Raw genomic sequence first — 21,699 nt, forward strand, 5'->3', positions numbered from 1 at the left:
CAATGAAAAGACCAAAACCAATGTATTAGTCTGTTTCTCAATACTTTCCAACTTCCCCACTCTGGCTCTGAGCCCTAAGACCATTCATCCCTGCTGAAGACATAAATCATTTAAGCAGCTATAATCAATATTTTTATCCTAACAATGGATCACATGACTTCTTGTATGTGAAAGGAATCACTTGTATTGATGAAACCAAAGACAATTATCACCCGTCTCTTCTGTTCCCCTCAGCTCTACAGAACTTTTTAGCGTGTTTCAGCTCATTGTTTTGGTTTTATGGCCAGAGACTTGTTTTGGTTCACCCTCACCACTCTGATAAACCCAGTGGGCAACCTCCGGGGTCTGAAAAGTGAAGCCAATGCTGAAGTGCCTTAAACTTGCATTCTTTCTAATATCCAGCAGGGGGCGACTCCTCTGGTTGCAAAAAGAAGTCTGATTGTATAGAAGTCTATGAGAAAATGGGCCTACTTCTCACTTGATTAATTACCTCAGTAAACATTGTAAACATGAGTTTATGGTCTCAATACCTAGTTTTAAGTCTCCTTCAATACAGCATGATGTTCATTTAGTAAATTATGGTCCCATTTAGAGTCAAATAGATCATAAAGCAGGCTATACTTTAGGGCGTGGCTACCTTGTGATTGACAGGTTTTTTAGAGCTTTAACCCTTTCACAGTGTGTTTTCAGTTCATGAAAGTTAATTGTAACATTTTGATCGCCTAAAAATGTCTTATTCAGTGTTCGGTTGTCCTTATCTCCACCCTCTCGTGTCACTGGTAGCAAAAAAACAAGATTAGCCGAAGATTGCGACGGCCAAATTGCCGAACCTGAGGCTTCAAAACTGTAGTCCACCCAAACCAATGGGTGACTACGTCCACTGCTTATATACAGTCTATGGATAAACCCCATGTATACTAAATGTGTCTGTCTGCTGTTCGGTGCTGAGTAGGTAGAGACTGGCTGGTGAACATAGTGGAGCATTTAGCAGCTGATGAAGGCTCAGTAATTTCCTGAAACAGCTGTACACTGTAGTGGACTATTTTCAGTGGCGGTATTAATCCACATTTGGTGCTCTAGTGAGTATTTGGGGCAGCAAGATAATGTATGTAGGATTAAGTGAAAATAAACTACATGTGTGTGTTCATGGTAATGACAGAACATGTCACCCAGAGCAACAGTGAGGCTCTTTAATGTGTTTTTAATATTTTCTGGACAACAATTGAGCTCTAGGAGGAATAAGATATAGCAGGCTTTGGTTACACAGATATTAATTGTTAGTAGATAGACTCATTGTTGGTTTAGGTATTTTTATGGGATTTACTGACAACAGGATATCAATTGGAAATGTCTTATCAAAGAATAAATAAGAGTCTGATAATCTGACCAGGAATTTATGTACTCCAGTTTTTGAGTGCTAAAAACACATTTTAGTTGCTTGGTTACTCAGCCCTTTAAATATTTGAATGTCTCAGTGTACATTTACACATACACGGTTACTTTGTTTGTTTGTATGTGTCACCTGTAAACTGTGCCAGTTCCTGATTGGCCTTCAGCCACAGAATCAGACTCGTCTCATCCGCTCTAATGACTCCTTGATGTGATGTGACGGTTGGATCTCGGTCCATGTCGACACACCTACTTTACCCTCTGACACACACACACACACACACACACACACACACACACACACCTGGAGCCATGCCTACTAGACTGGTCTTCAGCCATATGTCCTGCAGTGTAGTGTGCTCACAGATTCAGGCAGCCTGTGCAGCTCAGTGTGGTTTCAGCAGGTTGAGCCGTGGACTCGTTTGAAGCTGCAGACGAATATGGAGACTTATCATTCTACTCAGTCTGTGTATCTGAAACAATGCAGGATGGATGGATTAATGCGTTTGCTCACTAATCCTCAATATTCAGTAGGTATTATGTCTCAGCCCTGTAGATGTGGACTGTCCATTTCCAGACTCTGAAGCTGTGTTGAAGCGTAAATGTTGTCAGATAAACAGAACATAAACAGTGTAACGGTGGTAATAATGTTAACGTCAGTGTTGGAGATGAGAGCAGTGCACGATGTGAAGCAGACCTCAGCTCCTTTAACTGGTGTTTGTTTTGGTTGGCTTGGAGAAACCAGCCGGGTGGGGTTTACTGCAGCAGAAACAGTCAGGTAGGGCTGAAATGATTAGTCGATCGACAGAAAATAAATAATCAGCAATTTTGATTAATCGTTTAAATAATTTATGATGCAAACATTTGCAGTTTCCTTCTTCTGAAATGTGAGGATTTACTGTGTTTTTCTGTTTTATAGATTATATTATATTAGATTAGATTAAACTTTATTTTCAGTACAAGTACTGAGATAACAAAATGCAATTTAGCATCTAACCAGAAGTGCAGTAGTGCAGAGTAATCTTCAAATATAGAATGTAGAACCAGCATTCAGGGGTAGATGTAAATATGCTACGATATATACTGAATGAATTTCATTATAAACTAAATATCTTTAGGTATCAGACTGTTGGTTGGACAGAAACAAGACATTTAAAGATGTCAGCTTTAGCTCTGGGAACATTTTTCAACATTGGCATTTTTTTTTTTACTAAATAATTAATCATCAGTGATGAAAGAAGTATTCAGATCCTTTACTTAAGTAAAAGTACTAATACCACATTGTGAAAATACTTCAACACTACAAGTAAAAGTCCTGCATTCAAAACTTCAATTAAGTAAAAGTATGTAAGTATTATCAGCAAAATGTACTTTAAGTATCAAAAGTAAAAGTACTACTCACTGTACAGTAAAACATTCTGTCAGTGTTGTTCATGTTGCATTAAACTGCTGTAGATGTTTAAGGTTGTGCTCATTTGAACTCCTTTATACTGTATACTGCTGGGTAGTTTAATCTACAGCAATGCATCATATTCTATAAAATCATTAAATGTTTGTGAGAACCGCGTATCTCTAAAAAGGTCAACGTTTCCTGAGCTCAGAAGAACAGGCCGGTTTCCAGCTTAGTGACGATGCATTTTCCAGCTGATCCAAGAGGGTTTTTAAATAGTTTACCGTATTTAGCTTAAGAAGTAGGAGGATTTCCTCAACACATAAAGAAACACTTCATCCTTCAGTTTATCAGAAACGTGCGTTATCTCGGACAGAAGTTTACTTGTTAATGTTTTTATGCCTCCACACCAGCGAGAGCCGTGGCCAGAGGCATTACGGTATGTCTTCAGGTTGTTCGTCCGTCCGGTCCATTCTCGTGAATGTGATATCTCTGGAACGCCTGGAGGGAGTTTCTTCAAATTTGGCACAAACATCCACTTGGATTTAAGGATAAACTGATTAGGTTTTGGTGGTCAAAGGTTGTGTGACCTCACAAAACACTTTTTTTTGGCCATAACTTAAGAATTCATATCCTCATTATGACAATTTCACACAAATGTCTAATAGGATAAAATGATGAAGTGATGACTGGTTGACGGAGGCATGCAGCTGTGAGGTGATAATTCGAGTTTTTCATTTTTTTTGGCACCCCAGCTGCAGATATGAGGATATAAAAAATCCTGTTTTTGTCCCCTTTCCACTTTTTACAGTTTTCAGTTTTAATTACTTTAATCTATGTAATCTCTCTGAACAGCCTCCTCCTTATAGTCCAGCCACCAACGTCTAGATGAGAGGAGCAGGGAGTTAATTAAAATGTTTATACGTTCATTATTACTGTGCGCTCACAGCGATTAGCTTTACAAGCAGCAGCGAGTGATTAGTGGACTTCTTTTGCCCTGTGTTCCACTGCCCTGTGTGATTAGGTTGTTGAGAGAGGAAGACACCCAGTGCTCAAAAAAAAGAAAGGAAAAAAAAAAAGCATTTCAAATTGTTTTTATTGGATTACCATTAGTATGGAAAGCACAATAGCAATACATAACACATAATAATAGATAACATTTAAAAATGATTTACTATAAGGAAATATTATTATGTGTTCTTCTTTTCATCTAATGATGACGACATGGCCGATAGCTAATAGTTTGAGTTAATTAGTCTTTTTTTGACCAAGATGAGACGAGACAGAATGGATCTTTTTAACCTATATCTTTTCATTTATTCATATTAAACTTTTTGATATGGAGTTAGCGGCTTAGGAGGATTTATTTTGCTTTTCGAGCAAATTTAATTTACGGTAGTCGTGGTACTTCTGGAGAATAGAAAGGAGTGCTGCTAAAATCATTATAATGTGTTGTGTTCTAGATTGATGTAAAACTAGAGTTGTTTTTTTTTACAATGAGTGAATGCCCCGGACTTTATTGTGATTCTGATACCTCAACTCAGGCTATCTCCAGATACAGAGTGCAAGTAATCCAACACCGGCACTCTCTTTTCACAAATTTAAGATTTGTATATCTCACTGCTTGGAGCTCATTGCAATTATTTTTATGTAAGGTAACATGAGACCAGGGGTTGCTGAACTGAGTCAGCAGCTTTTGGGTAGTAAATATGAATATAACTAATTACAGAAACAATACATTTTTATTATGATATTGACAATAAAAACTTGTATTTAATGTGCTGCATATCAGATTGGGTCATAGGAGCAGGATAACAGCTTGTGACAGACCGCTCAACTGTGAGGTATCCTAACAACCGTTAACTATTTCCAAATTTGTTCGTAGTTTCTGTCAGACCCAGATCTGATGTGTGATTTTAATCAAAAATAATCAGTTGTGTCTTGCAAATGAGAAGAACATTACACAGAAGCAATCATAGCTACAGCGCAGGGCAGCACAAAGAAATAACATTTGCTCTGTGACGTTTAAGAAATAGAGGACGGTCTCATAATGTTGAACACATTCCAGAGCAGCGGATGTTTTATTGCTGTGCGTTGTGTCCAGAAGCCAATCATTTGATTTGCTGTAGAGATTATGACGGTGATGGTCGCAGTGTCACCTTGTGTGTTTACAGATGAGAACAATGTCTGATGAGGCAGAACAGAGAATGTGTGATGAGGACTTTGGTTCGGACGAGGAAGGCGAGGAGGGAGACGTGGAGTCTTTCCTGGAGGACAACAGCAGCGAGCTCATGGACCGACTGAAGGAGCTGGAGGTGAGTAAACAAAGAAAACACACTCATCACGCATCACTAATTAAATTAAAGGAGTTAAATAAACTTGTGTAAGACCCAGTGCTGCCATGACGGTCAGAGATTGTCAGTCAAAACAACAATAAACATAAGAAAGTATATATATTAAAGGGATAGTTCGGGTGTTTTGAATCGGGGTTGTATGAGGTACTTATCCGTATTCAGTGTGTTACCTACAGTAGATGACAGCCAGCACGTCCCTAGTTTGGAGACACAGACAGGAGTTACCGCATGGAAGCAAATCAATGTACTGCTGTGGTCGGGCGGGGCCGGCAGCAAAATGTATTTTAGCCACCTAAAAGAAAGGTCGACCGAAAGATATTTGTTTAGTGTTCATTCTATGTGAAGCAGAATTGAACTAAAAGTCTAAAAGATGTTGTGTGCACAGTAATATTCAGATAAACTGCCATTAGCTTTAAAAAGAGTAAAGGTTTACGAGAAAAGACCTTGTTCGTTACAAGATTCAGGTGAGATTGAAGAGTTAATTTCATGCTGTATTGCTCGTTATATAATGCTTTAAAAGGCAGAGTTCGACATTTTGGGATATATGATTATTTGCTTTCTCGCTGAGAGTTAGATAAGAAAATTGATACCACTCGCATGTCTGTAGGTTAGCTTAGATTAGCATAAAGACTGGAAAGACAGGGGGAAACAGCTCGCCTGGCTCTGTCCAAAGGCAACAAAAGCCACCTACCAGGACCTCTAAAGGCTAGCTCACAAATTAACACGTTGTTTAAGCCGTACAAAATCAGAAATGTAAAAACAACAATTTGCCATTTTACATGTGGGGTTATGCACTGAACTATTAATTGACTGGGACCAGTAGCTCCCTTAGGTCTCTGCTAGTCGCCTGGCAACTGGTCTTTGCAATAAAGCAACTGAGTGTATTTCCCAAACTATTTTAATAAAATGTTCTTCCTTTCTGATGAGTTCTTCTCGTTGGATGATTATGAAAACGTTTGTGTTTTTGGAAAGAAACCTTTTTTTGTTGGCTAATTTTATTTGTTTGTTATTTCTTCGCATTGAAATGTCATATAAGAAGTTACACTGTGTTCACGTCTGACACATGTTTCACCGGTGCAACTGTATTTTTGGTGTTTTATGAGTCCATGTGAGCTGGGCAATTATATGTGCATGACACAATAAATAATGTTTTATTGTTGTTTCCCTTCCAGGCAGAAAACTCTGCTCTGATGTTGGCGAATGAGAGCCAGAGAGAAGCTTATGAGAGATGCTTGGATGAGGTGAGTTCACATTGCAGAATATAATTTAGAAACTAAGAATACAATTATAAATTCTGTGTCAAATGTGACGTTCTCTTGTGTTATCAGGTGGCCAACCATGTGGTCCAAGCTCTACTGAATCAGAAGGTAACATACAGCTATAGTTCTGCATCTGTGTTGGAGTTTAACCAACTGTAGCACCATCAGTTGTCTCACTGCTCCGTGTGTCACTGAACAGGATCTGAGAGAGGAGTGCATCAAACTGAAGATGTTGGTGTTTGACCTGGAGAGACAGAACAGAGCACTTTGTGAGCTCTTTCAGCAGAAACTGCCCAACCACCCCACTGCTCACTACCAGGTAAATCAACTGTAGTGATTCACAAATGAACTTCTTCCACTGCTGTATTCAGATCATTTACTAAAAGCTGGAGTTGGTAATCTTCTTCACAAACATTTTTTTTGCCTCTGCTCCGGCGAGGCATTATGTTCTCGGGTTGTCCATCTGTACGTCTGGAACATTCTTGCGAACGTGATATCTCAGGAGCACCTTGAGGGGGATTTCTTCTAATTTGGCACAAACGTCCAATGAACTGATTTGATTTTGACGGTCAATGACCTTACGTCCGTCCCATTGTGATAGCGATATCTCAGGAACGCCTGGAGGGAATTGTATTACATCTGGCACAAACATCCATTTGGACTCAAGGATGTACTGAAGGTCACTGTGACCTCACAAAACACGTTTTTTGGCCAAGAATTCATATGCTAATTATGACAATTTCACAGAAATGTCTTATAGGATAAAATGATGAAGTAATGACATTTTGGACATGCATGGATGTAAACTGCAACTTAACCGGTTGGCGGAGTCAGACAACCGTGAGGTGGTAATTCTAGTTTTTTATATTTGTTGAAATTCTCATTACATCCCGACAGCAAACAATGAATCAAATGCTCTGTCAAAAAAAAACAACAATCTGGTATCTGTGGCTGTTGCAGGACGGTAATAAGCCTGTCCAATCATTTAATTTGGCCCGAATTAAATAATTAGACGGGAAATGATTTGCTACTGTAGATTTCTGGACTTGGAGCTAGTGCTGCTAGCTACTGTTATTGGAAAAGAGTTTGCGACACTGGGCTTGTTGTTCAGTTGGATAATTATTGAAATCCAGCCTACTCTTGCTAGTTTCTTAAGATTACCAAACCTAGCTTTAAGTGAAAGTAGTAATACAACAATGTGAAAACACTCCAGTGCAAGTCCTGTATTGACAATGGTATTTAATGTCACTCCAGTCAGTGTTGGTTGAGGCTGAAGACTACAAGTTTGAAAATGAATAATCTGGGGGTGTGGAGTTAGAAAGAAGTGAGTTTACCAGACCGCTGCTTCAGGTTAGAGGCTCCAGACTACATTAGCTACTAGCTCCTAGCTTAAGGTACTTGGCATGAACTGTCAGCGGTGGAATTGCATTGTGGGTAATGTAGGTGCCAGGTCAAGGACGGAGAATGTGTGGAATAAAAAAAAGATTGTTCTGGTTTCTCCTGCATCGATTTTTATTCTGTCCATTGAGGGTCTGACATTGTTGAAGTATTATCAGCAAAATGTACTTAAAGTATCAAAAGTAAAAGTACTCATAATACAGAGTCAGTGCCCCTTTTCCAAATTGCTTAATAACATTATTGTTGTAGCTGGTGGAGGTGGAGCTCATTTAATCTATAACAATTCATTATAGTTTATTTGATGATCATATATTTGATATGTAAAATCAAAATCTTCAAAGTAACTGGTAACTACAGCTGTCAGATAAATGTTGTGAAGTAAAAAGTACAATATTTCCCTCTGAAATGTAGCAGAAAATGGAAAAATACTTAAGCAGAAGTACCTCACAGATTAGCTTGAGTGCAGTACTTGAGTAAATGTACAGAGTGCACAGCTCTGATTCTCAAAGACCAGATGGAGATGCTAATTTCTTTTTCACCTCAGCCTCATTCTTTCAGACGCTGCTGAGCCAGTAATGCATCTCAGGCTTTTCACTTCTGCTCTATATTGTTCCAGCAGATGCCAGAACAATATAGCTCCTAGTTGTCTGTGCATACAATAGCCTGTAGTGTATACAGTGTCATCATAATTGCCTCATGAATCTCCCGTTACAGGTCCAGGCGGGACCCCTCCCAGACTACAATGCACAGCTGCACAATGACTCTGCCAAACAGGTGGAGCCTGCACAGACTGAAGCACAAGCCAAGGTGGTGATTGCAAAGACTTTATCAAACATTGAGAGTGAAACTGTGGGATTATATCATAGCTTCTGAGTGAGACGTGTGTGTGACGTTATAGCGTGCTCTGACATTTGCTCCTGTTTTCAACTATTGTGCTTAAAAAAAGCTAATCTGCCCTGCCCTCATTTCCTGTACGCAAACACTCTATAAAGGTCTTTGGTGAAGTAAATTGTTCATTGAATTGCATGCTGATAGAGATCTCTTTCTGTCCAAAGGGAAATGGCTACCGCACACAACATGCCTCCCCCGGCCCTCGTGGCCCTGCCGCCTCCATGGAGGCCCTGTCTCCCTTCTTCAAGAAGAAAGCACACATCCTGGAAGTCCTTCGCAAGATGGAGGAGACGGACCCTCTGAAGTTTCACCCGGCCACCGCGAGCTTGTCTTTTTGTGACTACAGCCAGGTGCTCATGTCCACAGAGGCTGTTTTGGCCACAGCGGATCCCCTTCCACTACCAGGCAAATCCCACCACACACACTGCCACTGCTCCTGCTCTGACACTGACTCACACCAGCATGTCAACGGCGACGGGGCAGTGAAGTGTGAGGGAGGGAACACCTGCTGTTTACACTGCAAGAGGAGCCCAGACAGTCCTCCAAAGCCATGCAACCACGTCTGTAGTCCTTCAAAAGCCAACTCCGCCACCCAGAGCCATGTAGTTCCTGCAGCTGCTATAAGCGAATGTCACAGTAAGAGCAGAACGGCGGAGTCTGTTCCCCCGCCTAAACAATGCACCAAGAATGAAGCCAACCAGCAACCAGTGGGCGCCGCCACCGCCGCTGCCGTCCACTCTTCAGTCACAGAAGCAGCCGAGATGATGGAAGTGGAGCAAGAGCAGGATAGCTCTGAGAGTTGTCTAAACGCTAGTGCCTCTGAAGAGCTCACTGGTTTCTGTCCCACCTCCCACCTGCCCAGTTCTGTGAAAGAGAGCGCACAGATCTCCCACTGTGACATGGAGACCAGTGATGGCGTTCACAATGGCGTCAACACCGCCTTGTCGAACAACCCCTCAGCCGTCCCGGAGAAAGACGTCGCAGATCAGGAGGCTTCTTCTGTGAGAGCCGGTGCCTCCGTCAGCCCCAGCCCGTCCTGCCTCAGCGAGGTCAAAACCGCCGCCATCAACTCGCCGTCCAAGCTGCTCAAGTTTTTGAAGATCCCCTCAATAGGGGAGAAGTCTCAACCTTCAACCTCTGCTGTCCGTCTGAGCCCCCAACTCACCCGCAGCTCCAGGATCCCCTGTCGCACCAACAACTACGAGGTGTACCACTCTCCCGTTCCCACACGCAGAGCCACCACCACAGAGAGGTGCAGGCAGCCCCCTCCGCCGCCCGCCAGGTCCGAGTCCTACCCCGCCACACACTCAGCCCCGACCTCCCCTCCTCAGCCTGAAGACGTCTGCTCCCCGCCAGCAAAGGAAATAAGCTATAGCAGCCTCTCTGCACCTAAAGCCAGTGCTGCTTCAAAGATGGGCGCTCCTCCCTCCACATCCTCCTCCTCACCCAAAGTATCTCAGAGGGTCCCTCATTATGAAAATGTCTGCGTTATGTCTACCAACTCTAGAGAAGAGGAACCAACCCAGGGCCTCGAGAAAAGAACCACACTTCCATCCCAAACAAAGGTGAACGGCGGTGAGAGGAAGCTCGTTAAATCGCTACCAGAAAGTGTCCTCAACCCTCCTCCTCAACGGAAGCAGTCGTCCTCGTCCACGTCAGAGTCCACATCAGACGATGAAGAGGATTCAGACAGCCCAGTGTGGGTTAACCATCACGGCCTGCCCAACGCATCCGCCGTCGGCAAGGCCTCACAGGGCAGGGCCAACTACTCACAACCCAGAGAGAAACAAGAGGCAGATGTGAGGGAGATCACTGTGCAGAGCTCCGAGGTGGCCCAGCCGCCGCTGCCGCCTCCACCTCCAGCCAGGAGGGGTGACTCCTCTTCCATCCCCAAGAGGCCTGCGGCCGGGGCGGTGAGGCCCCAGGCTGATTCCAGTCACCACGCTTTCAAAGACAGGCTGGCTGCGCTGGGAAAGCTGAGGAGCTCTGAGGATTTACAAGTCGGCCTCAGGCCAATCGACACGGTGAATGAGGGCACTTATGAAGAAGAAAGGAATAAGGCAGCAGAGAGGCCCTTGGAGCTCCTTAAAGAGGAGCAGAGACATTCAAAATACACAGACTCTTTGGATGGCAAACCCAAAGTTAGTAGTGGTGGTTTGAAGTACCCGGGCTCATCTCAGCTGTATGAACAGGCTGTAAAATCTTCTTGTGCAGTGGTGGTTAAACCAGAACTGTGCGTGACCAAGACAGAAGGCTCCAAGAGTAAAATTGGTCTGCCGTCGCCCAACGCGGATGCTCCGCAGGTACTACGCAACAACATCAAGTGTCCTGGCTCCCTGAATCTGGCCTATAACCTTAAACCTGTTGGGCCTCACATTAGCAACAGCCCCAACAAAATCCCCCCAAAATCGCCGTCCAAACCTTGCCAGGGCCCATCCGTCCACAGAGGGGGGAAGCCAGCAGAGTCCCCACGTTACTCGTCCAAATCAGAGGAGAGGACCAAGATCAGCGGGAAAGGGAAAAAGAATCCGATGTTTGGAGACAGCCTGCCACCTCCTCCACCGAGACCTCCGATGTCAGAGGGAGAGAAGCCGTTGCCGCCGGTCCCCAGCCCGCAATCCGCCATCGAGCAAAAGGTGATGAAGGGCATCGAGGAGAACATGCTGAAGCTCCAGGAGCAGGACAGAGGAGGGCAAGGCAGCGAGGTCAAGCAGAAAGCCTCCAACGGCATCGCGAGCTGGTTCGGCCTGAAGAAGAGCAAGCTGCCCGCGTTGAGCCGCAAGGCGGACGCCGCCAAAGCAAAGGACGAGAAGAAGGAGTGGAAGATCAACATCCCCTCAGTGGGCAGGGACTCTGTGAAAATGGCCACCAGGTGTAAAGAAGGAGTGGAAGGCCTGAACATCTCGACTCTGATGGAGAAGGCGGAGGGGCTGAGGAGGGCGCTGGAGGAGGAGAGGGCGTACGTGGAGAGGTCGGGGAGGGGTCACTCCTGTGAGGTGGTGATGGACCAAGCTCAGGGACAGCTGGCTGTCATGTACAGGGGAGCGCGCTCTGACAACTTCATGCAACAGCTGCTGAACAGGTGAGGACTCAACAAGGTCAAGTGGATTGGAAGGCTGCCATAATAACAATTAGTAGTTTAAAGGAATAGTTTGACATTTTGGGGAAACGGCTTATTCAACTGGTCATATAACTTTTTTAAACTCTTTTTTTCAGCTTCTCAAATATGAAAATACGCTGGATTTTTTTGTTCTTCTCATCTAATTCTCATCTTGAACATGAATAACTGTATTTCCCAAAACTGAAAACTCTATTTTTATTCTCAGTGAAATCATATTATCCATTACAGTTTTGCATAATGACATAATAACACAGGAATAAGTAAAACATAAATACATAGTAAAAAAAATAGTAAAATAACTTAAAAAAAAAAAAAGAAATCAATAACAAGTCCGTCTGGATCTTTGGGGTTGCAATCTACTCTTTCCAATGGGAGGATGCTAACACTAACCTTTTGTGTGGTAAAGCTTGGACATCTTAACTGAAACCCAACTTATGCTTGATAAATGTAGAGTGGACGGGAAGGACGTGATCAGCGTGCCCCAGCGCCGGCTCTCGTTCGACTGTAAGAGCTCCAAGCCGGTGTTTTGTCAGCAGGGCGACATCATCGGTCACATCACCAGTCGTGACGATATGGAGAAGGTACTTCATTAGTTGCACTACTTACTTCTCTGTTGTCAGACACAAACTGACCAGATTTTTACATTTACAATAGCGATAAAACATCCTGACTGGGAGAAAGACACGACTCACTTTCCTTTAATGCATCAAGCTCTCAGGTTTCAGTAGTGCATCAGTAAAATACAGTACTTTATTTAAGTATTTCCAATTTATGCAACTTTATACAGTACTTCTACTCCACTACATCTCAGACAAATGTAGCAGAGTAAAAAGTACAATACTTAAACATCTGGAGCAGTAAAATGCAACATACACATTAATGCAGCAGTAATATTAATCCAGAAACATCATATATAATAGTAAAACACTAACGGAGAACCTTTTACTTTTCATACTTTAATTTATTAATTCATTTAGATTTTGTTGATAATACTTGTGTAGTTTCAGTAAGGCTTTGAATGCAGGACATTGACTTGTAGTGAAGTATGTTCACAGTGTGGTATTAGCACTTAAGTAAAGGATCTGAATACTTCTCCCACCGCTGGTGAAGTTAATTCTACATCGTATCAACTTTCACACCTAAACCTGGCTTGGAATTTGTTCGACTAGTTTCCTGCGTACTGATGTGAAGAGCCAACTTTCGGTACATTCACTCCTCCACCTGCTGCTTTGTTGTTCTTTCATGCAGGGATCAGACAGAATCGGCAAGATCACGTCAGATGAAAACCTCGCAGATTCAGTTCACTCTCAACACTTCGCAGGTAAGAGTGTCTGCCAGGAATTTATCAGAGCAAAGAAATATCACACATTTTTAAGGTTTATGAGCGTTACGACCTTCTTGAAGATCAAACCAGACTTGTGGGGAGCTAGAAATAGATGAATGAATGTCAAAAGAATTTCACAGAGTGAGAAATGAGTAAATGAATATATTTTTGTATGTATTATCACAGGAGAACACATCACAGGTGGAATGTACATTTACTCAAGTACTTCTTCTCTACTACATTTTAGAGACAAATATTGTACTTTTTACTCAGCTATAGTTACTTCTCTGTTAAATAATTTACATACAGAACATATAATCAACCTATAAAATATGATGCATTGTTATAGATTAAATTCTCAGTATAAAAAGTATTTAACATCAACTCTGCCTCGACAAGCTGCGATATTAATCTTTTCCATTCCACACCCTTTTGGCGGGAGATAACAGGTCAACAGTAGATGTCACATAGAGGTGGTGTACATCATCTGGGAACCTGAAGATTAATTTTAGATGCAGCTCAGCACTGTGTGCCAGGTTGTTCTCGTCACAAATCAGAAATAGATACTTAATTGATTAATTAATTAATTATGTAACAAAAGTCATAATATACTATGTCAAAAAAGTCATAACAAGTAATTTTATTTATGTTAGTGCTTTTACTTAACTCACATTTTCAATATTTTCTTGGGGGGTACAAATTTGTTTTATTGAAAGATGCACAATTTACAGTGCAATTGTAATATGTAAGAAACCTAAACATTTCCATTCATGCATGAGAACATAGATTTAAAAGAAAGGAAAAGGAAAAATATGCACGTACACAGATACACGCCAGTGTACTTGTGTATATATTATTAAAGTTGATGATAATCATTATTATGTTTTAAATTAACCTTTTTTTATACAAGTAAAACAGTGATGATTACTAATAATAAACCCAACCTATTGTAGTGGTAATGAATGAAAATGGTATCTATAAAAAATAAGAATTGTAATAATAATAATAACAGTGGCAATAAAAGAAAACCTTAAATAAAAATATAAAGTAAAGTGAAACGAATGAAGAAACACACACATATAAATAACAAATGTATTAATTTGAAAAATACAGGCACATATACATGTGTATTAATATTCTCATAAGGAGTAAACGCACCAGACCGTAGTTGATACATTTTTGAATGCTTTTTTATCTGTAATATACCATTACACTGAGGTGTTACTACTTGTACTTCAGTAAAGGATCTGAGTACTTCCAGCATTACAAATCTATAACAATCCATAACGGCTTTACTGAAACATAATTTGCATATTTAAGGGAAATAATTTGGCTCACACCTTAATTAGCATATCAAAGGTAAAAATAAATGAGGCCACGCCCCTGAGGAATATCTATTCAGAAGCTTCAGATAAAGATAGAATAAATTATGAGGAATTCATGAATTCACACATTTATTTCTTAATTCATTTGTGCCTTTTGTATTTATTAATTTTTTGCAATTATTCATTCATTTATGCATTTACACATCAGTCACAGAATCTCTCCCACGTCTGCAGGTTCCGGTGCTTCCACTTACACCCTGGACAGCGGTATCGGTACATTCCCCCTGCCTGACTGCAGCAGCGGTGCAGCAGGACGGAGCCTGTCCAAGACGAGGCCCGGGGCTGAGCGCCACTCATCCGGCTCCCCGGGGAGGGCCGGGCGACGGGCCCGCACCCTGGACAGAGAGCCCACGTCGCAGGAGGAGTGCTACACGCCTCACAAACAGCTGATTCCCACCATTCAGTACGCCTCAGTGCTGGAGGGAAGAAGCTCCGCCGGCGTCATCCGTGAAGGTGTCGTAAAATTGTTCGACTTTTTCCCATAATAACGGAGCATTCAGAGCATTGTTAGACGTCGCAGTTCTTTTATATATCCTCCAAACTTTGTACTTCTGTACAATATTTACATACTGTAGAACTTTGAGTCTGCAAATTGTACTGCACTCAAATACACATAAAGCAGGGATGCTATAACAAGAAGTTCTGGTCATCTAATAGGGAAATATTCTGATGATATCTTTGTCAATGTTTGATTCACAAGGATAAAAGATCAGGTGTTGATACTTTCTATTGCTATCTTAAAGAATATTGTTGTATTGTTTGTTTATTGTAGCTCAGACTGACGTGTGGCCCTGAAAAGAAAACTATAGTCATGCTGTGAGGCTGTAAAGAAAAGTAAAATGTTACAGACAAAAGTTTAGGTGCAAAATTTGTTTTTGATTTTTTAAAAAAAAAAAAAAAGTCACGCATAATTTGAAAATATTGGCAATTGCTTTCCTGCTCACATAAATTGTTCTGTTCATGTGCTTGTCTTAAAAGATAAACCCTTTACCTCAAAATACTCCTGGGTTTTGATAGTGAATATGCTTCTAGTTATGACGTAAGGAATAGTTAATTTATTATTCATCATTAAATTCAGTATCTCAGTTTTGTGTGTTAGCAGGTTAACATACCATATGCAGTTCAGGCTGATGGGAATGATGATAACGTTGAAGGTATTTGGTCATAAACCAAAGCTTTGAAAAAAAAAATGTTGATCTGATGATGGTGCCAGATGAGAAGTCACCACAGTTGATAAAGACCATGAATATCTACACCAGTAGTTATCAAGACATTTCACTCAAAACCACAAATGTCAACCTCATGGTGGGGCTAGAGGAAAAATCCGTTCAGATACATCCTCTAGGGAACATGAATGTGTGTACAAAATGTCATGGCAATTCATCCAGTACTTGTTGAGATATTTAAGTTTGGATCAAGTGTCCAACATTTTAGGTTGTCATTTAAACATTTTTAACCTTCCTCGCCTTGAAATGGGAATTTAGTCAACAGTTTCTGCTCCTGATAGATTCTGTTTAGTAATGACGTGTGGAAAAGAGATGAAAATGTGTTTTTAATCACTCCGTCTACAGACAAAGAGGCACATGGACCAAACATGTTTTCGCCTCGCTCGAAGACTTGGACCTTCCCCAACCTGAAGGCTCCAGCAGGACCTGCAGAGGTTTACCTGGCGGTGGAGGAGGAAGAGGAGGAAGCGGTGTCCTTTGGATCTCCATTCAGAGGGGTAGGGATAGAAGTTAAATGTGCAATAAGTATTAGTATATAAGTATGGTTCCATACAGCTGCTGTAACTGCTCTCTCTGTACCTCTCTATCTCTCTGACTCCTCCCTCCCTCTCTAGCTCCCAATTCAAGTCAACATGCTTTATTGATCAGCCATAACATTATGACCACTGAGAGGTGAATAACATTGACTATCTCGTTACAATGGCACCTGGCAGTAGGTGGGATATATTAGACAGCAAATGAACATTTTGTCCTTGAAGTTGATGTGTTGGAAGCAGAAAAAATGGTCAAGCGTAAGGATGTGAGCAACTTTGAAAAGGGCCAAATTGTGATGGCTAGACGACCGGGTCAGATCATCTCCAGAACTGCAGCTCTTGTGGGATGTTCCCGGTCTGCAGTGGTCAGGACCTACCAAAAGTGGTCCAAGGAAGGAAAACCAGTGAACCGGCGACAAGGTCAGACTAGGGGTGAGCGATACATTGAATATAGTTGATGTATCGCGGCCTGTCCCAGACCTCTCCTGGGCGACTGTTTGTGACGTATTTGGCCAGCGTGTTTTTGTTTATGGATGGAAGGAGTGGAGAGAGAAAACCCGGAGAAAGCGAAAGAACTGAAGCGGCAAAGCAAGTACGGTAGCGAGAACACGACCAAAGCAACCAGAACCAGCCCAGAGGCAAATGACTCTGGCTTCCTCGCTTTCCAAAGCAATCCCATATGACAAAAAAGTGCAAAATTGAAAGAAATCACGGCCGCTGTAAACAACTACATCACAACGCCGGTTAGCGTAGTTGAAAAGCCCGGATTCAAAACACTCATTAAGACACTTGATCCAAAAAGTTGGCCAACCAGCTAACTGATGTGACCCACTTCTCCACAACTACCGATCTGAACATCAGGCTAACATAACCAAAGCTGTGAGCCTGAATAAAGTGGACAAGACTGCAGTTTTGACCACAGGCTGCACCTCGCGATCGGTGAGTCTTTCTACACTAGTGGGAAAATAATAATTTTTATTATCAGCAATGTTATAACAGCTTACTGGTAAACATAACAATAAGTACTTTACACTTATAACACACCTCTAAAAAACAGTCAGTGTTATGTATTTATCAAAACATATAAAGCATTTATTGCCAGATAATTATTTGTTAAAAGTGAATACTGTTGGATACTGTTTTGTTAAATTTAACTTGTGATTTCCCCCTTTTTGCATGCAAGATTAAAATTGTTCCAATAGAAACCACTAATGAATATAAACAAGGTTTTAATGAGACATATGCTGCAGGGACTACAAGAATCATCATATTGGTGTGATTGTATGCACAAGCATTTGTGAAGTGCTTAGAGGATATTTGAAAATATCGCGATATATATCGTGTATCGCAATATCTCCGAAAAATATTGCAATATTATTTTTAGGCCATATCGCCCAGCCCTAGGTCAGACCCAAGGCTCATTGATGCACGTGGGGAGCGAAGGTTGGCCCATGTTGTCTAATCCAATAGAAGAGCTACTGTAGCTCAAATTGCTGGAAAAGTTTTCTTTGACATCAATATGGATGGATGGATGGATGGATGGATGGATGGATGGAGTTCGAGGTGTTGGCTTGGCCTCCAAATTCTCCAGATCTCAATCCAATCGAGCATCTGTGGGATGTGCTGGACAAACAAGTCCGATCCATGGAGGCCCCACCTCACAACTTACAGGACTTAAAGGATCTGCTACTGACGGCTTGGTGCCAGATACCACAGCAGACCTTCAGAGGTCTAGTGGAGTCAATGCCGCGACGGGTCAGGGCTGTTTTGGCGACAAAGGGGGACCTACTCAATATTAGGCAGGTGGTCATAATGTTAAGGCTGATCGGTGTATATAACATGTTATAATGGCAAAATGTAATCACTAAATTATTTACAAATCAAATAATGTATATTAGTCTAACGAGAGGAATTATAGGCCTACTGACCAGGTTGACTGATGTAAACAAAAGAAGAAGGAAACGAAAAAAGAAAATCTCACAATTAAAAAAGAAGAATCAAACAGTTATGTTTCTCAGGTTCCAGTGGCTGTCCTCAGGTCATGACATGGGGTGATGAATTTTGCTGGAATCCCCCAAGTAAATATGGGGGTTTCTCTATGTCTGTTATGTTTTCAAATTCACGGTGTATTTTATTATGTTGGAAAAATGTTTCTCCGGGCCTGGTAATTGGGGCATGAGGTGATATACATTATAGAATGTCGAAAGAAGTGATAAAGTTATAGAACATTACATTGAAAAAAAGTGCTAAAAAAGTCATTGTATAGTATGTCGAAAAAAGAGATAAGAAAGTCATTGTATAGTATGTCGAAAAGTGATAAAAGTATAGTATATTACTTTGAAAAAAGTGATGTAAAAGTCATAGTATATTATGTCGACAAAAAAGTCATATTATAGTGTGTCGAAAAAAGTCATAGTATAGGATGTTGAAAAAAATTAAAAAGTCAAAGTATACTATGTCAAAAACTTTACAAATTGTCATAGTATAGTATGTCAAAAAAAAGTCACAGTACAGTATGATCAAAAATAAATAGGTCATAGTATAGTAGGTCTAAAAAAATAAAAAGTCATAGCATAGTATCTTTAAAAAAAAAAAAAGTTTTAGTATGGTATGTCAAAAACTTTACAAATTGTCATTATATATTATGTCAAAAAAATTAAAAAAAAAGTCATAGTAGAATATGTTGAAAAAAAATCATATTATAGTATGTCAAAAACTTTAAAAATTGTCATAGTATAGTATCTCAAAAAAAGTTATAGTATGTCGAAAAAAGTGATACTATAGTATGTTAAAAAATAAATAAGGCATAGTATACTATGTTAAAAAAATTCAAAATGTCATAGTATACTATGTTAAAAAAATAAAAAAGTCGTAGTATAGTATGTTAAAAGACATGTCATAGTATACTATGTTGAAAAAATGCAAAATGTCATAGTAAAGTATGATGAAAAATGTCATGAAGACATAGGATAATATGTCAAAGTCAAAGTATAATATGCCATCAAAAATAGTCTTAATATAGTATGCTATAAAACTCAGTATAGTATATCATAAGAAAATTATAGTATAGTTCGCCTTACAAAAGTGCTAAAAAAGTCAGTAGTAGTCAGTAGTATGTCATAACAAAGTCATCAATGTAAAAACAAATCATAGTTTGTTGTGAAAAAGTCATAGTAAAGAAGTCATACTAGTGTATGCCATAAAAGCCATTAACAAAGTCATAGTATAGTTTTTTGAAAAATGTCATGAAAAAAAGTCATATAGTATGTAAAAAAAAAAAAAGTGATTAAAGAAATCATACAATAGTATGCCATAAGAAAACTTTAAATAAAAGTCATAAAAAAGTCACAGTATAAAAAATGGACTACATTTAACGGGGTAAAAACTTAAACCTCAGAAAGAGCAACAGAGGAGGGGTCCCTCTTCAAGGATGGACAGACATGCAGTAGATGTCTTGTATACCTAGTAAACAGAAAAGGCAAAATTATGTAAAATCAGGGTGACAATATTATAGACTTAACTTTGCAAATTATTATTCTTTTTTTCTACCAACATTAATGTGTTTTATTTTTTCTACTCTTACTGAAAAACTGCTTTGCAGGAGCATGCTAAAAGGAATTATCTGGGTCACGAACAAACTGAAAATACTTTGCAGGCACTAAAGTCGAGATACATTTTTAAATCTGCACTCACATCTTACATAATGTAAAAACACAGAACCACATTCTCCCGTTAGAAATTATTAATCAGCTGAATATTAAAGATTCACAGTTGGATTATTTATGTAGCCCACTTTTGTTTAGTTTTTTTGCACCTGAAGGCATTACATAAGATGAAACACATGACCTAAAATGTTTCTCATCCCATTCTGTATCCTTTCAGAGCCTGAAGGCCGGCGGTCCCTCCTCCAGCCGGGTGGTCGACCCAGGCAGCTTGCCCGTCCCAGCCCAGTCGGGGATGAGCCGCAGGGGGAAGATACGCACTCCCAGCGTCCCCGAGATGAGCCGGGAGGCCGGGCTGGAGCTGCTCAGGGAGCGGCCGGAGGAAGCCCTCTCTCCGAGCCGCCCTCAGGTCCTGGAGACCCCCGAGTCCCTCAGCGATTCTCTGTACGACAGTCTGTCGTCCTGCGGCAGCCAAGGATGATCCAGCCAAGAACGGGGGTGGAAAGAGAGGAGCTCATCTAGTCCACACACAAGAAGACCCAGCACCGCTCTGAACAGGTCTCCTGGTTGCTGGCTGTACTGTGATGCTGCTGACCCCACGCCACCTTTGAGGAAAAGAAACTGTGCCCTGTTGATGTCCGCAAGAATATTGTGGTGATGATGCTTTCTCATCAGCTGTTTCTCTGTTGCAACTGGAAAGATTAAGTTTAATAGACTTCTCCTCAGGATTTCAAATAAACATGAAGCCAAAAGCCACCCCAAATAATATAGGTTGTTCACTTTTTTCACAATCAGACTCGACTGTGGACACTCTTTAATTCATGTGTACAGGAAAAACAAAACGCATGGCTAAGCTAATGATTAGCACAAAAGTTGTCACTCCTGGTAGTTGTTCAGCAACCTGTCTTTTGTTTTTAAATCATCCTGGTAGACGGATCTTCATTACACGCATCACGGAAGAGCTGATCAGCTCAATAGCTGACGATCTGCATCAATACATCCATTCTGTTCTGGACATCATTTTGCCACATAATGTATTGGAAAAAACAAAACATGAAGCTCCCTTAAAAAATGAATGTTCATGTCTGTGATTCTTTATTGCTAAACTCATGCATCACGATTTTAAATGTATAAACGATTTTATTGATCATGTTGATATTGTTTTGAGGCCGAGAAAGGTTGTCAGAATATGTCCGTTTTAAATCATAATACATTTAAAGGTAATATATACCAGCAATAATAACATAGATAAGAGAAATGGCTACACTATTCAATGAATATGTATTTCTATTATTTATTTATTTTAAATGTACATCATTTGCAGTTGTCATCTTTTTTTTTCCTTTTTGTAATCTTTCTGTGAAATTGCAGTCTCTTCGCTTAGTAGATTATGTTCATATCTTGTATTTCAACATCTCTGTTGCTGTTCGTTCCCTAGCCAATAGAGGTCCTATGTACCTACTGCCGTTTTTCAACTTTCTAATTAAAATGTTTTGATTTATTTATTTGTGTGAAGCAGTTATTTTGTAGTTTTCAGTCCCAACCGACGCTGACTCGAGTGACCACACTTTTCAACAAGTGACATCCCTTGACGCAATTTTTGAGGCATCTAGAGAAAAATGTATACAACTTTTTTCCACATATGCAGTAATACTCCCCAAGACCTCTGCTTTGGTGGAAGTATTCAGATTTTTTAAATGCGCTAAATGAGTTCCAAACAGCCGTGGGTCGGGATGGTGTTATCAGTTGTAGCCGCCACAAGAGAGC

General features: G+C 40.6%; 1 protein-coding gene and 1 long non-coding RNA gene across 5 annotated transcripts in view; one reads left to right on the forward strand and one right to left on the reverse strand.

The window, feature by feature from the left end:
- The window catches only part of nckap5l (NCK-associated protein 5-like), a 45,140-nt gene extending 23,705 nt beyond the window's left edge, over positions 1-21,435 (forward strand). For 3 of the 4 annotated variants that reach the window (XM_037771705.1, XM_037771707.1, XM_037771706.1), the window contains exons 3-13: positions 4,954-5,094; positions 6,306-6,374; positions 6,462-6,500; positions 6,592-6,711; positions 8,505-8,597; positions 8,846-11,763; positions 12,254-12,383; positions 13,051-13,123; positions 14,686-14,964; positions 16,083-16,234; positions 20,153-21,435. In XM_037771705.1, coding sequence (XP_037627633.1) covers positions 4,954-5,094; positions 6,306-6,374; positions 6,462-6,500; positions 6,592-6,711; positions 8,505-8,597; positions 8,846-11,763; positions 12,254-12,383; positions 13,051-13,123; positions 14,686-14,964; positions 16,083-16,234; positions 20,153-20,413 — 4,275 coding nt within the window. In that variant the 3' untranslated portion in view covers positions 20,414-21,435. Of the gene's footprint in view, positions 1-4,953; positions 5,095-6,305; positions 6,375-6,461; positions 6,501-6,591; positions 6,712-8,504; positions 8,598-8,845; positions 11,764-12,253; positions 12,384-13,050; positions 13,124-14,685; positions 14,965-16,082; positions 16,235-16,351; positions 16,497-20,152 lie in introns of those variants that run through there. The other variant, XM_037771708.1, reaches the window with a different exon arrangement.
- LOC119489382 lies at positions 16,568-17,724 on the reverse strand. Its single transcript, XR_005207161.1, has 3 exons — positions 17,682-17,724; positions 16,983-16,987; positions 16,568-16,696 (listed from the first exon to the last, which is right to left on the reverse strand). It is a non-coding gene; the product is annotated as an uncharacterized LOC119489382 (long non-coding RNA).
- Positions 21,436-21,699: the final 264 nt, after the last annotated feature.

This window comes from Sebastes umbrosus, chromosome 6 (genome assembly GCF_015220745.1).
Source record: "Sebastes umbrosus isolate fSebUmb1 chromosome 6, fSebUmb1.pri, whole genome shotgun sequence".
NCBI lineage: Eukaryota > Metazoa > Chordata > Actinopteri > Perciformes > Sebastidae > Sebastes > Sebastes umbrosus.